Below are 14,570 nucleotides of genomic sequence, written 5' to 3' on the forward strand. Positions count from 1 at the left end.
GTATTCCAATATCCCCATAAATGCATTTCACTATTGGATTATTTTAGTCTTTAAATAAAAATATATATATTCTGATTCTATAATTTATTTAATTTAATTTTTTAGAAAAATTCGAATTCAAGTTAAAAAAAAAAATTATAGCTATCAAATTTACTACTAACATGTCAATTACGTACTAAAACTCATTGAATCTTCCTTAATTCTTTGTTGTATAGCCTTATTTGATACACAACAAAAGAATTAATACTGATTTTAGAGGGAAATGGTATTCTCCCTAAGGGGGGAAATCTCACTTTTTTTCAAAAATCAAGAAAAAAATACTTATTCTGCCCTACAGTTAGTGTTTTTATCTTTGGTTTAATATAATTAATTAATTATCATAATTAAAGTGGACAACCGTCCAAATAAATCATTCAATTTAATTGGTTAATTATAATAATTAAATTAAATCATCATATTTGAAATATTTTATAAATGAGTTATTTTTTTATTATTAAATATAAACTCACAATATATATTAATATCATTTATTTATATTAAAAAACATAAAAAAATAATTTTATTTTCTTTCTTCCCTTTCGTAAGTTTTACATTCTCAATTCTCATTCTCTCTAATCAAACATTATTTTCATTCTTACTCTCATTCCTTCCCTCTCATCTCCACTCTGCCCACATTCTCACCCTCTCCACTCTCATGCTCATTCCAAGATTCAAATATACCCAAATAACAAAACTAAATAGAATTTTTCAAAAATAATCATAAAAGATTAATTTAAACTAAATTAAGTGTAGTTGCTAAGGTCAAATCTCAACCATCCTTATTACAAAAACTTATATATAATAAAGTTATTGGAAATAGATAGAACATGAGGTCTTTTAACAAGTTTTAAAATGGTTTTCAACTCCCTAAAGTTCTTTCTACATCCCATAACTGCATATGACTATTTGATTGTTTTAGTCCCTTTATTATTTATACAAACATATTTATTTTAATTCTTTAATTTATTCAATTTGGTCTTTAACACAAATTTGAATTTAGTTGGGGAAAAATTAGAGAAAATTTTAAAAATAAACCTTGTGGTTTCCTAGTTTTGCAAAAAAGAAACAGGGGTTTGTTTTTTTTGTTTTTAACTTATGTGGTTTCTCTAGCTAACAAAAAAGAGAAAAATCGTTAACAACCTTTTAATAATGTTAACTTACAGAGGCAAAATGGTCAATTTATAATAAAAAAATGCCACATATCATAAAAAAAACATGTTTTCGAACATGATTTTATTTTTTATTTTATTTTGGAATTTAAGTTTTTTTTATTTATTAAAATTTTGAGAGAGATTAATAGATTAAAAAAAAAAATTTATGTCAAATTAGATGATTTTTAAATAAATTGACCATTTTACTCTTGTGAGTTAACACCGTTAACAGTTTTTTCCTTTTTTGCTAGCTGAAAAACCCACATAGGTAAAACAAAACCTTTGTCCTTTTTTCTATAAAAATGGAAAATCATAGGTTTATTTTTGAAATTTTCCCAAAAAATTATGGTGTTCAATTTTCCACACATATGTAAATGCATCCATCATTTACGAACGTCCGTAGATTTTCGTATCAACCATTGGATTTCACTCTAACGGTTGTGCACTATGTAATTGACAATATCACCGAGCTAATAAATAGTACAAAGTGAAAAATGAGATGTACAATATTTTGATCTTAACTATTCAATTAATTTCTGCACCATGTCTTAACAAATCTCAATCGTTCAACCCTTTTTCTATTAGACGTACAAGAACTATAAAAAACCAAAACCTAAAACTAATCAACCCCAATGAATCCTATTAAACTTTAATTAATATTCACCATAACTACCTAATATGTATTGTGGTCAAATGCGGATGTTCTACGAATGTCTGCAGTTGACGTATTATATATATATATATATATATATATATATATGTATAAAGCATTAACATCAGCTGAGATATTAATTATAAACAATTATTTCTAAATACCAACAATAATAATTGCTTTTAAGAAAATAATTATTAAATAATAGCAAATGGTAACCATATGAGAGTTTACTCGAGCATTTGATTGCTTGGGTTTCCAACCAAGTTACAAAAGAAATGCTAAATCAACATAAATTTTTTTAAAAAAACTCAACCACGTACTAACAGCCACTTGAATAACTAGCTTTTAATTAGTGTATTTACAAAAATAATTATTGAGCTAGCAATCATCATGTTGAACGAGTACAAAACTACAGAAACATTTTATTGGAAAAAAAAGTCTTCTGATGAAGGTCTGCGCGCGCGTTCCAGTCTATGGAAAATAATGAAACATAGCAAACAATAGCAGATACCGAGCCACATGGTCAAATGAGCAGGCATGCACTAAGACCACATGCTGTTCGAGCACTCACCAATCCATTCACCAACCGCGCCCATCACATGGTCCAACAATTCACCTGTCACACTTTAAAATTTTCCAACTTCCCTGTATTTAAGTCCATGCACCATATGCTCCTCTCCACGCACTCTATCTCCAAGCCAACTAAGTTTCTTACTTTCTTCATTTCCATAGATTGTAAGTGATGGACAAGCTACCAAAGTGTGGAGCTAACTATACTCCTTTGAGCCCCATTTCCTTCTTGCCAAGAGCCGCTGCGGTCTACTCTCAACGCACGTCCATCATCTACAACTCCATCCGTTTCACATGGAAGCAAACCTATGATCGTTGCCTCCGTCTCGCTTCATCTCTCCGATCACTAAACATCACCAAGAATGATGTGGTTCGTGTATATCTATACACACAATACATTCATATATGATGATAATTTTTTTTTATATTTGTTGTAAAATTTTTGTATTTGTAATTATATGTAGGTTTCGGTACTTGCACCGAATATTCCGGCAATGTATGAGATGCACTTTGGAGTGCCGATGGCCGGGGCAGTGCTAAACACCATAAACACACGCCTGGACGCAGGCAACGTGGCCACCATCCTGAAGCACTCCGAAGCCAAGATCCTCTTCGTGGACTACCAATACGTGCCACTTGCTCGACAGGCTCTCAGCCATCTCACAGATGATGGTACGCCGGTACCGCTTGCTGTCGTGATCGATGACATCGAATCACCGACTGGTGTGCGGATGGGCGAGCTGGAGTACGAGCAGCTCATCATGTCTGGAGAGGAATACCAATATAATGGAGTGGAGGATGAGTGGGATGCCATCGCATTGAACTACACTTCTGGCACGACGTCGGCTCCGAAAGGAGTGGTGTACAGCCACCGAGGTGCGTACCTGAGCACAATGAGTCTGTTGTTACAGTGGGGTGTGGGGAATGAACCGGTGTATCTCTGGTCCCTTCCCATGTTCCACTGCAACGGATGGACCTTCACATGGGGCATGGCGGCACGAGGCGGCACCAACGTTTGCATCCGCAACACTGCACCAGCCGAGATGTACCGCGCCATCGCGGACCACAAAGTCACGTACATGTGTTGCGCGCCAGTCGTGTTCAACATCATGCTCGAAGCCAAGAACGAAGATCGGCGCCCCATCACGTCTCGTATCGAGGTACTCACCGGTGGGGCGCCTCCTCCGGCGGCGCTGCTGGAGAAGATCGAGGATATGGGGTTTCATATAACTCATGCTTATGGTATGACTGAGGCTACAGGGCCGGCTTTAGTGTGTGAGTGGATGGCTGAGTGGGATCTCCGGCCGGCGGAAGAGCGGGCTGAGTTGAAAGCTAGGCAGGGGATCAGTGTGCTTTCTCTTCAAGAAGTGGACGTGAAGGATGCGAAGACTATGTCAAGCGTGCCACGTGATGGAAGGTCACTCGGGGAGGTGGTGCTGCGTGGTAGTAACGTAATGAAGGGTTACTTGAAGAACAGTGAGGACACGGCTGCGGCTTTCAAGGATGGTTGGTTTCTCACCGGAGATGTGGGTGTTATCCATCCTGATGGGTATCTAGAGATAAAGGATAGATCTAAGGATGTGATTATATCTGGAGGGGAGAACATCAGCAGTGTGGAGTTAGAGACGGTGTTGTACCGACATCCGATGGTGAGGGAGGCAGCGGTGGTGGCGATGCCGCACCCTCGCTGGGGAGAAACACCGTGCGCTTTCGTGTCACTTGTCAAGGGATATGTTGGTGTGACTGAGGAGGATATTGTGTCTCATTGTAGGAGCAATATGGCAAGGTTTATGGTGCCCAAGAAGGTGGTTTTCATGGATGAGCTTCCAAAGACCTCTACTGGCAAAATCCTCAAGTTCAAGCTTAGAGAGATGGCCAAAGGATTCCAAGTGATCTCGGAGAAGAAACCACTAGCAGTGATAGTGAAGAAGGGGTATGCTACACAGGAGAACATGCAAGCAACCACCCCAACTCCAGTAATTCTTATATAGTTTGTGAGTGAGTTTAATCACTTTGTGGTTGTGTTTATTATCTGTTAATCAATTTCTTGGTGCATGTTGTATTCCCTTCGTGTGCAAAGGAATAAAAGTCTTTCAGTGATTTGTTAATCACTTTCTTTTTATTTATTAATACTTTTTGGAAGAAAAGTGAATAAACCACTTATATATTGAAAGGAAAGACGAAAGTACAAAGAGTTAAATCCTCTCACCAGAAATGAGGGAACAAAGACAGGGAAATAAAAAGCGGTAGGCAGAAAGTAGATAAAGTGTCAAGTAGGCGAAGACACGTCTGGCGATCTCGAGCTGTCTCGATATATTAATCACTTTCTTGGTCCGTTATGAGTTGATGGGATGATATTTTAAATCTAATTAAGTTTTGACATTAGTTTAAGTTTATATTTAAATTTAAATTAATCATAGTGGCCCAAAACATTATTTTACAAATTCATATTAATCGCCGCCACCACAACAGACAGGCGAGTGGTATATATTATTACTAGATAAATAAATAAATAAATAAATAAATAATTCTAGTCACCAACCTAGCCTTGGGATGAGTAGCACTTTTCCTCCCTCCAAAAATGTATTACATCAGAGAGATATTTTCAAAAAATTTGTAATTTTGTAAACCACCTCCATACTTGTCTATACTTGTCTATTTCTTGATTACACCAATAATTCCTTATTTATTCTTCATGTGAATACTCTATTTCATTAAGGAGGACTATGTATATTGAAAGTAACAATATGAATTTTTGAGTTAAAATTTCACCCAAAAAAAATATAAATGTCATATTTATTCAAAATTGATGTAATTGGAGGTGGATATCTTTACTTCCACACACTACTTATTCAATAAAAATTGTTCTTATATGGATGTCATAATCTATTATATTTGCAAGCATGGGTTTTCATCTTATGTCATTGTGCTTACATTTGCTAGCATGCATGGGTTTTCATCTTAAGTTGTTGTGCTTACATGCTTACTATTTTGGATCACTTCTATGTTTTCTTAGCGTTATCTTAGAACCCAAAAATACAATTTATATATTTATAAGGAGCCTCATATCCGCTCCACTTTGCTTTATTTTCATTATTTTATTTGCTTGATATATGTCTACAATCTATATTAAACCTTAAATTGACATATAAATAAAAATAAAAAAAAGTAGATTACTAAAAGATTGAATTAATTTATTAAAATGTCAAGCAAATAAAAGAAAGAGGGAGAAAAAGAATTTAGGATAGTACTATAAATTGAGAGGAACAAAACAAAAATTTCCTTTTCTTTCTTACAAACAAAACATATTTTAGATGATAATTAAGAGCATGAGAATTGAAAGATCACATATTAGGGTAAATTTTTTTAGTAAAGGTACCAAACTATGACATTTTCTCGTTTTGAGGTCCAAACTTCAATTAGAATCAAAATGATTATCCAACTTTTTTTACTGGTAATTATCCATAAGATTCAGGTCTTTTTATAATGTAAATACCAAACATTTTCTATCATGATTACATAACACACTATCCAAACGCTATTGGCAATTCCATCTCATTTGCTAACAAAGAGAATTTTAAACATTAGATCATAAAAAAATAGACCAAATTTTTTTGGGTGACCACCAAGTGAAATAAAATTAAAGTTAAATAACTATTTTGATTTAAATTAAAGTTTGGGCCTCAAAATGGAAAAAGAGTAGTAGTTTAATGCCCTATAAAAAATACCTAAATTGTTTTGTTTAGTGTAAGCAATTGAAATGAAAATGAAGAGTATTATAATTATGATGTGCAATTGAAATGAAAATGAAGAGTATTATAATTATTTGTGTTTTTTCATTGCATTTGTTTTAAGTTGCAATGATTAAAGAGAATTTTTTTTTTGTTTTTTATAAAAAAATTGGTGGACCTGATTCATTCCATGGAAATACAAATAAACAATGTTCTAAAACCCGATCGGGAGTGACCCAAGAAAGTTCTGGGGTCATGGGTTAATGGTACGATCGGGGTTGACCCAATTTTCAAATAATATATATATATATATATATATATATATATATATATATATATTAATTAAATATGTAATATAAATCACAAAGAATTTGAAAAATAATAATACAAACTATAATAAACAAGTAACTTTTTTTTTTTAATAATTTATAGATACTAACAGTAATTGTGAAAACCACAATGTCTTTTAATATCATATAACAAATTATTATGATTTACAAGCAAAATGTTCAGCATGTATATGGATGAGATAAATCATAAGCATGTATTTGATAACTTTAAAAAAAATATAGTGTAAAATGTACAACCCATATTTAAGACTGATTGCAATTAACACATGCAGTTTGGTTCTCAAAAGTTTAGTATTAAACTATTAATTGATATTTAATTAGATTATGCATATAAACATTTATATTTCATGCGTTTAAAAATGAAGAGGAGCATGTATTTTTATTTTTAAAAAATAAGCAAGTACAAAATTAATTTTATTATAAAATAATTTTTTATTAAAAAAGTTCTTTAACATTTGAATCATAGTTATCAGACCCGGTTCGGACATTGACCCGGTCAAGGCTCTGGGTCACGGGTCAATTGGTTCAACCGTCGGGTCATTTGGGTCAATACTGGGTTAATAAAAATAATTTAAAATATTATTTTTAAAATTATAAATTAGTTTTTAATTATATAATGATATATCATAATAATATCCATGAATTATTAGTTATCAAATAAATAATTTGATGGAAAAAATACAAAACAATTGTTAATCTTTGATTTGGAAGTAGTAGAAAAGAGGAAAAAAGCTCAAACTTCACATAATACCAACACATAACAATACTAATTCACAATAAAAGTTTAAATTTATCATCAAAGTATCAAACCAAACTCAATCCAATATATAACCAAAGTTCAAAACTGAAATTACAAATCAAACTGGGTCAATCGGTTTGACCACTGGGTCAACTGGTTCGACCGACGGGTCAATCGGTCCGACCGCTAGGTCAACCGTTCTAACCACCGGGTCAATGCGGGTCAGAACGGGTTGATTGCATAACCGGTCTAATTAAAGACCCGGACCAGTTGAAGCACCGGGTCACCGAGTCAACCGGTCCGATAGCTGAGCCGGTCCGGGTTTGATAATTATGATTTGAACCAAGATCTCACTTTTGCTTCAAAAACACTTAACTACATAAGCTATGAAAGTGTACTAGCATATGAAATTAAAAAAAAAAAATTAAAGGTAATATTTATTATTTATAAACACTGGTTGACTAAATCGAGTGACATGGCATGCTGAGTCTTGTAGTCCTACCTTCTTGGCATTAGGAGCTGTATAAAAACATAACTGAATCGGATGCTTTAGTTTGGTTGGTCAGCAAGTCAGTCTCCATTTTCAATGGACTCTGGCTTTGTTCAATTTAATTATTCTTTTCATTTCTATATCACATCAAATTGATCATGCCAGCACAAAAAACTCATATATGTAATGTAGGATGCCTTGATTGTCTTTTGACCTACCCCAATGTCTCGTCAATGCATATACAATAGTTATAACTTATAAGCCAAGTTGTGCTGATTGCAGTACTATAACTCCAATGTCTCGCCAATGCATATACAATAGTTTATTAATTTATGATAAATTATAATTTTATTGTGATAAAAAAGAGTATGTTTTTTTTCTCAAGCTCCCTTCCAAATTTTATTGTAGTCGATAGCAATGGATGGCAAACAATAAGAGGTCAAACCATTTTGAAGGAATTGTGGTCATTACCCTCAAAAGTAGGGGAGAGCATCTGTCGGTTCGATAACCGAACCGAATTATCGGTTAGCCGAACCAAAATATATTCAAAGATATAAACCGAACCGAACCAAATAAAGGTAAAACCAAAATTAACCTAACTGAAATTTTTTAGGGTTATTAACCGAAATTATATATAAAAAAGTTTTTAAATGATTTCTAGGGTAATTAATTTAACTATTAATTCATAATTTTTTTAATTCATCGTTCAGTCATTTTAGGCGGATTATAACCTATTAAATAATGGTCTTATAAATTAATCATATACAACTTATGCAAAAGCCTTGCCTACATATAATTTTTGTTTTATTTATATAACATAATTCGGTTTGGTTTCGGTTAAACCAAATTTTTTTACTAAAAAGCCAAACAGAACCCGAATACCAAATTATCAATAGAATTGTTACCAAACCAAACAAAAAAAAAATCAGTAACCGCCAAACTTTTTATTCGGTTTGGTTCGGGTTTGGTATTCGGTTTTTCCAAATAATGCTCACCCCTACTCAAAAGAGAGGGTTTTGGTGAGTGCAATCATTTGGGACAAAGAATTGGGTCCCAAGCACAAATATTGACTGGATTTCTTGGCATGCCTGCTCGATCTAGTCAATATATTGGCCTTCATAATAAGAGTTGGCAAAAAGTGCCGAAACCACTGAAGGATAAATTGTTCAAATTTATTGAGGTAACACACATAATTAAATTGTTCAAATGTGTTGTGACTATAAATATAGAGGCATCATTAAGTTATATTAATAAACTAAATTATTTATAATGTTTTCAAATAGTTCTGATTTGTTTTAGAAATTCCAAGAGAGTATGTGCTCAAGTCTTTGTGGAAGAAGTGGAGAGATTACAAGCATGATTTGAAAAACCGTCATTTCAAAAGAGAAGTTGGTTTACAGGCGAACAAGAATAAACATCCAGATGTAACCATTCGATCGAATAAGAATAATTAGTCTGTTTTTTTGTATTCAAAGATAGGAGAGGTCCGAATAATTATTTTACTTATTTATTAAAATTATTATATCTTTCTTATTTATAATTTAGTATATGCGTCAATATGTAGGATTCTGAAAAGCTTGGGATCACTAGCATAAAGTAACAAAAATATACTGGATCAAAGAGTTTTGCGAGAAAGAAAAAAAGAAAATGGTAAGTAACTATATATTAAGCATTAAATTGTTGGAAATGAGTTATAAATGTTGTTTTTAGTTTTCTTTGTATTTCAATGATGTGTTACAATTAATCTCTCGATGTTTGTGATTCAAACAAATTTTTGTTTAATTACTTGTAGGAGGTCAACAGTGGAAGAAAAGTAGGATGGCTTGAATTTTTTAAAGCAACTCATACCAAAAAGGATGGTTCTCACATGAACATGGAAATTGAATAAATTATGGTAAAAATTATGTTTTTAGTATTTTTTTTTAATTTGTAATTTTTTTTGGAATATATTACTTTAAAAAAATTATTTCAATATATATAGGAGAAGGCAAATGAGAAGTTAGCTAAATGTCAAACAATAGATGGGGATATTTAAATGGTTGAAACTGAAATTTTAACGAAACTTTTTGGAAAAGAAAGATGTGGCACGGGTAAGAGGGGTTGGATTAGGTTCAACACCGAAAAGTTATTATGAAAATACGACTAGCAAAACCTTTGTTGCCTCAAGCACCCAATCAAGTGTGTTCGTTGAGAGATTTCATCAAATGGAACAACAAATGCAACTAATAAAAGAAGAGCCTGAGCAAAATAGTATTCAATACAATGCTTTTCCTTGGGTTTTTGCAAAATCAATTTCCTAGAGTTACTATCAATGAAGTTAACATAGGTGGCTCAACTTCAGAATCACAGGTATTTAGAAAGTGCAAGTTTCATGCGTTTGAAAATTAAGAGGAGCATGAATTTTTATCATAAAATAAATTTATATTAAAAAGGTTTCTTTAACATTTGAACCAAGATATCACTCTTGCTTCAAAAACAATTAACCACTTAAACTATGAAAGGGTACTTACATATGAAATTAAAAAAAATTAATAAAGTAATATTATTATTTATAAACCTTGGTTGACCAATTCAGGTGGCATGGCCTGCTGAGACTTCTTGTCCGGCCTTCTTGCCATTAGGAGCTGTATAATAACACAACTGAATCGAATGCTTTAGTTTGGTCAGTCTGTCTCCATTTCTAACGGACTCTGCCTTTGTTCAATTTAATTATTCTTTTCTATTCTATATCACATTAAATTGATCATGTCAGCACAAAAAACTCACACCTGTAAAGCAAGATGCCTTGACTGTCTTTTGGCCTACCCCGGCGGAAGGAGGCAAACACCTGTACAGACTCTCTAATCTAGTTCCTTTTAATGGAGAAGTTTCTTCCAATAATCAGCGGCAGCACTCCACCGGCGAGCTGTGTCTTTGCCTTCGCTCATCTTCTCGAACACGTTGCAGAAAAGAGAGGAGGTTTTGCTTTCGAATTTCAATTCAAGAAATCAAGAGATGCAATGTTGTATATTATTAGTTTAGGATCTGAACCCGTTAACAATGATCGGGTTCGGGATTGAACTCTACACGAATATTGACCAGTTCAGATCTGGACTTTGAACCTATATTGACTTGTATATATAAATGAGTCTATACTTTGAACCTATGTTGACTTGTATGGAGTTTGTGGTATTTTGCTTTTATTTTGAACTTACGTAGACTTATATTTACTTTGTGGTATTTTGCTTTGTATTGACTTCTATTCCTTGTAATGAGTAAATTTGTGTTACTTTTAAGCTTAGCATTTGGCCTGATGAATTAATTTCCACAACTCCGTATTCTTGTTTAGTTCATATTCTTCGGTGGTAGGTAATGTCATTGAAGATGCACATAATCACATGTTCTTCATGTGTAAATTGAAAAATTGACAAAAAATAAAATTGCTCAAATTCAAAAAATAGTATAATAAAATAAAAATTAGCGGCCTTTATGGGTTAAAAGCCAACAAATTTCATCATTAGCATATATATATAAATGTTCTAATTTATCAGCGTTTTTCAAATAAATCACTGCTAATTTCATGGCATTTGCCACAAAAACGCCGGTACCTCGACGAGCCTTATTATATGAATGTTCTAATTTACCGGCATGTTTTTTTTTTTTAATAAAAAAGCTCATTCAGATACTGCCATTTATTTAAAACACCGACACTAACTTAGCGGAGTTTATTCAAAAAACCCCCCACTAAATTTGGAGCATTTGTTTGAAAACACACCCCGAAATTAGTGCATTTAAAAAAAAGGCATTTTACAGGTGTACCCCTAAATAATTTTGAAATTACATATTTACCCTGAATAAAAGAAATAATTGCATGCATACCTCCAAATAATACATATAATTGCGTATATACCCCCGGGATTCAAAATAGTTGAAAAACCATCCGTTAACAAACCGCAGATATATAAAATAACCATTATACCCTTTGCTTATATACCATTATAACCATAGTTAATAAAGTTTGATTAACTTCTGCTAACGGAATCTAATAAAAAGGGCATATCCGTAATTACCTATATTTTTCAGAGGTATATATACAATTATATTTTTTAACTTGGCCTTTAGAACATTATAGCCAAGCAAATGTACTTTTTTTATTTTTATTTTTATTTTTTATTTTATTTTATTTTTTTAGAAGAGTTAAATCATAACTATATATAACAGTACTAAAATGACACTAAATGTGTGAGAGCCACTTCAATTTCGCTTTCATGTTGCTTCATAATATGTGTTGTCTACAGTGGGCTCCCATCTTGGCAAGGTTTGCACCATTTTGTTGCCTTTTGAAGCATTGTATAATTAAGGGCTTGCTTGGGAGATGAAGGAGTGGTTCATAATGGAGGGTAGGGTAGGGTAAAGTAAGGAAAATTGAGTTTTTAAGTTATACTTTGTTTGGAACCAAGGTAAAGTAAATTGAGGTTACCAAACCTTGTAATGTTTGGATTGAAGGTAATAAAGGGTAATGTATTGTGTTAATATTACTAAAATACCTTTATAACAAAAAGATATGTTGATGATAATATATATGAGTATTTTGTGTTTGTTATTGGAGATAATGGAATTTATTTTTTATTTAAGATTCGGGATTTATCTTAAATTTTTTTTAAAGCATAATGTGGAATTCTTTTCCAAAATTAAAAAAAAAATAATGTTGAGAAACGTAATTCGATTTGTTTAGGTTTCTTTGATTCTAAAAATTTCTAATCAATTAGGATTTTTTTAATTCAAACTATGTATAGATATATGGTGCACAAATAACACTAATGACGCTAATGACACTAATAGCTTTGGGTCATTTTCAGACATATATATATGTGCATTTTATTCCGACATGCAATTTTTATGGTGGATCACGCACCCTTTGTGGCTTTGTTGTCTTTCACACAAAAATGCCCATTAATAGCCTGAACAAGAATTTGGAAACCTGAAAAATCAAGAATTAAAATAAAAAAATTCACTGATATTTTACTCACAAAAAAACCATCTTTAAGCACTCCATGTACACATATATCATAGCATTGTAATATCATTATATATCTTTCTCTAGAACATGAACCTCATGAGAACCAACAAGGATGCCATTAGAAGCCATTCATACATCAACAGAATGCGTTCAAATTGTTCACAAAAACTACTAGAGTCTTACAACATTAAAAACATCAAAAACAAGTTCAAACTGTTTCAAAAAAACTACTAGAGTCTTATAACATTCATTGTTGCGGATCATCACCATAATCCAACCAATACAACAATAAAGACTTGCATTCCTCTATTGGACATCTAATTAAACCTTCCAATAACTTAGAATCTTTGATGATAAACCTATAAGCTTTGCCAAGAATAGGGTGTGAGATCCCTAAATCTTTAAGCATACCCCAAACGTTGTAATCCTTGGTAGGATCGGTGGTAGATGCTTGAACTAATATGTTGGTTGATTGAAAAATAGCATCAGCTACCGTCTCAATTGTTGTAGCCACTTTGTCAAAATTGTCATCATCATAATTTATTCCTTTACTCTTTTTGTGCCTAGATGAACTTGGAGCTTAAGTTTGCGATTATTGATATGTAGCCATTGGTGATGTTTCATCTTTCCCTTCTTTGTCTTACACACATGTATTTGGATTTTTACCCAAATTCTCTAAGTTCATTGTGTTTAGCAAAACTAACAAATCAATTTCATCTATTGTGTTTCCCGAAAAATTTATTTCATTTCGCCTTTGTCGCCTCATTTTGACGCAGTTTTCGCTTGTACCCCAGTTCCCGGATCCTGTCCGTAAAGTTGAACAAGTTTCTCATAATTTCTTACCCTTTTGTTCATTCATTCAGCAGCTTCTGGTTTGGTCTAAATGTAAAATAATGTTGTTATCAGAATGTAGTTAGCATTACTTCCTTATTCAAAAAAATAAAAAACTTACCTCAATTAAATGTTGTCATACTTCAGAGTCAGCATGCCACATTTCGCTAGTTGGATTCCATGCGAATCCACTCATTCCATTCTTGAAAATGTCATAGCACTTTATAAAAGCTCGCTTTATATTTTTTTATGCAGTTTTGGACCCTTTCTTTGTCTATTGGCTTATCCAAAAATTTACTCATCACTTCATTTACAATGTTCTCCAATACATGTGTGGTGAATGTTCCACCAACTCTATTTCCCATTGTTTGTTGATGTAAGTATGCATCAATGAGAGCATGATCATCCATAGCAAACGTCCATACACACTTATTTTAAACTACATCAATAAGAACACAAAATTGTTAATAACAATGACTTATTTAAAATCTATGAATGTATGTAATTAAAAAAGTTTGCAAGGCACACCATGAAATAAAATAAATCCATTTAACAACAATGCAAAAACAACATCATCCATTTAACAACAATGCAAAAACAACATCATCAATTTAACAACAACGCGAAAACAACAACACCCATTTAACAACATCATCTATTTAACAGCATTGCAAAAACAACATTATCCATTACATCAACAATTCTCTCAACGTAACCTTACAAAAAATAAACTACAATGTGAAAACAACATCATCCATTTAACAACGCACCAATACCTCACTCAATGTAATTAATCCACATTTCAGATGCTATGACATCCCTAATAATTTCTCCTGCAATTGTTTCTTCATTGTTTTCCCCGATGCCATCATTTTCATCTGGGACTTCATCACTAAGTTCGTTATCAACTTAGAGCAATCAAGGCTTCATCAGGATCTATACCCATTAAATAATTGTGCAAAATATAACATGCAAAAATAATTTCTTTTTGAGTTTCTAACCCATAATGTGGCTT

At 32.5% G+C, this 14,570-nt stretch overlaps 1 protein-coding gene across 1 annotated transcript; it reads left to right on the top strand.

Moving 5' to 3' along the window:
- The first annotated feature begins 2,554 nt into the window (after nucleotides 1-2,554).
- On the top strand, nucleotides 2,555-4,459 carry LOC120255891 (trans-cinnamate:CoA ligase, peroxisomal-like). Its single transcript, XM_039263659.1, has 2 exons — nucleotides 2,555-2,785; nucleotides 2,880-4,459. The coding sequence occupies exons 1-2, from the start codon at nucleotides 2,588-2,590 to the stop codon at nucleotides 4,404-4,406; spliced, it is 1,725 nt and encodes a 574-aa protein (XP_039119593.1). The 5' UTR covers nucleotides 2,555-2,587; the 3' UTR covers nucleotides 4,407-4,459.
- Nucleotides 4,460-14,570: the final 10,111 nt, after the last annotated feature.

This window comes from Dioscorea cayenensis, unplaced genomic scaffold (genome assembly GCF_009730915.1).
Source record: "Dioscorea cayenensis subsp. rotundata cultivar TDr96_F1 unplaced genomic scaffold, TDr96_F1_v2_PseudoChromosome.rev07_lg8_w22 25.fasta BLBR01001228.1, whole genome shotgun sequence".
NCBI classification, from domain to species: Eukaryota; Viridiplantae; Streptophyta; class Magnoliopsida; order Dioscoreales; family Dioscoreaceae; genus Dioscorea; species Dioscorea cayenensis.

Excerpts from the sequence above, each read along its gene's own strand:
- LOC120255891 (XM_039263659.1), top strand. The coding sequence starts at position 2,588 with ATGGACAAGCTACCAAAGTGTGGAGCTAACTATACTCCTTTGAGCCCC. Across the intron at positions 2,786-2,879 it reads ACATCACCAAGAATGATGTG|GTTTCGGTACTTGCACCGAA; the intron begins GTTCGTGTATAT and ends AATTATATGTAG.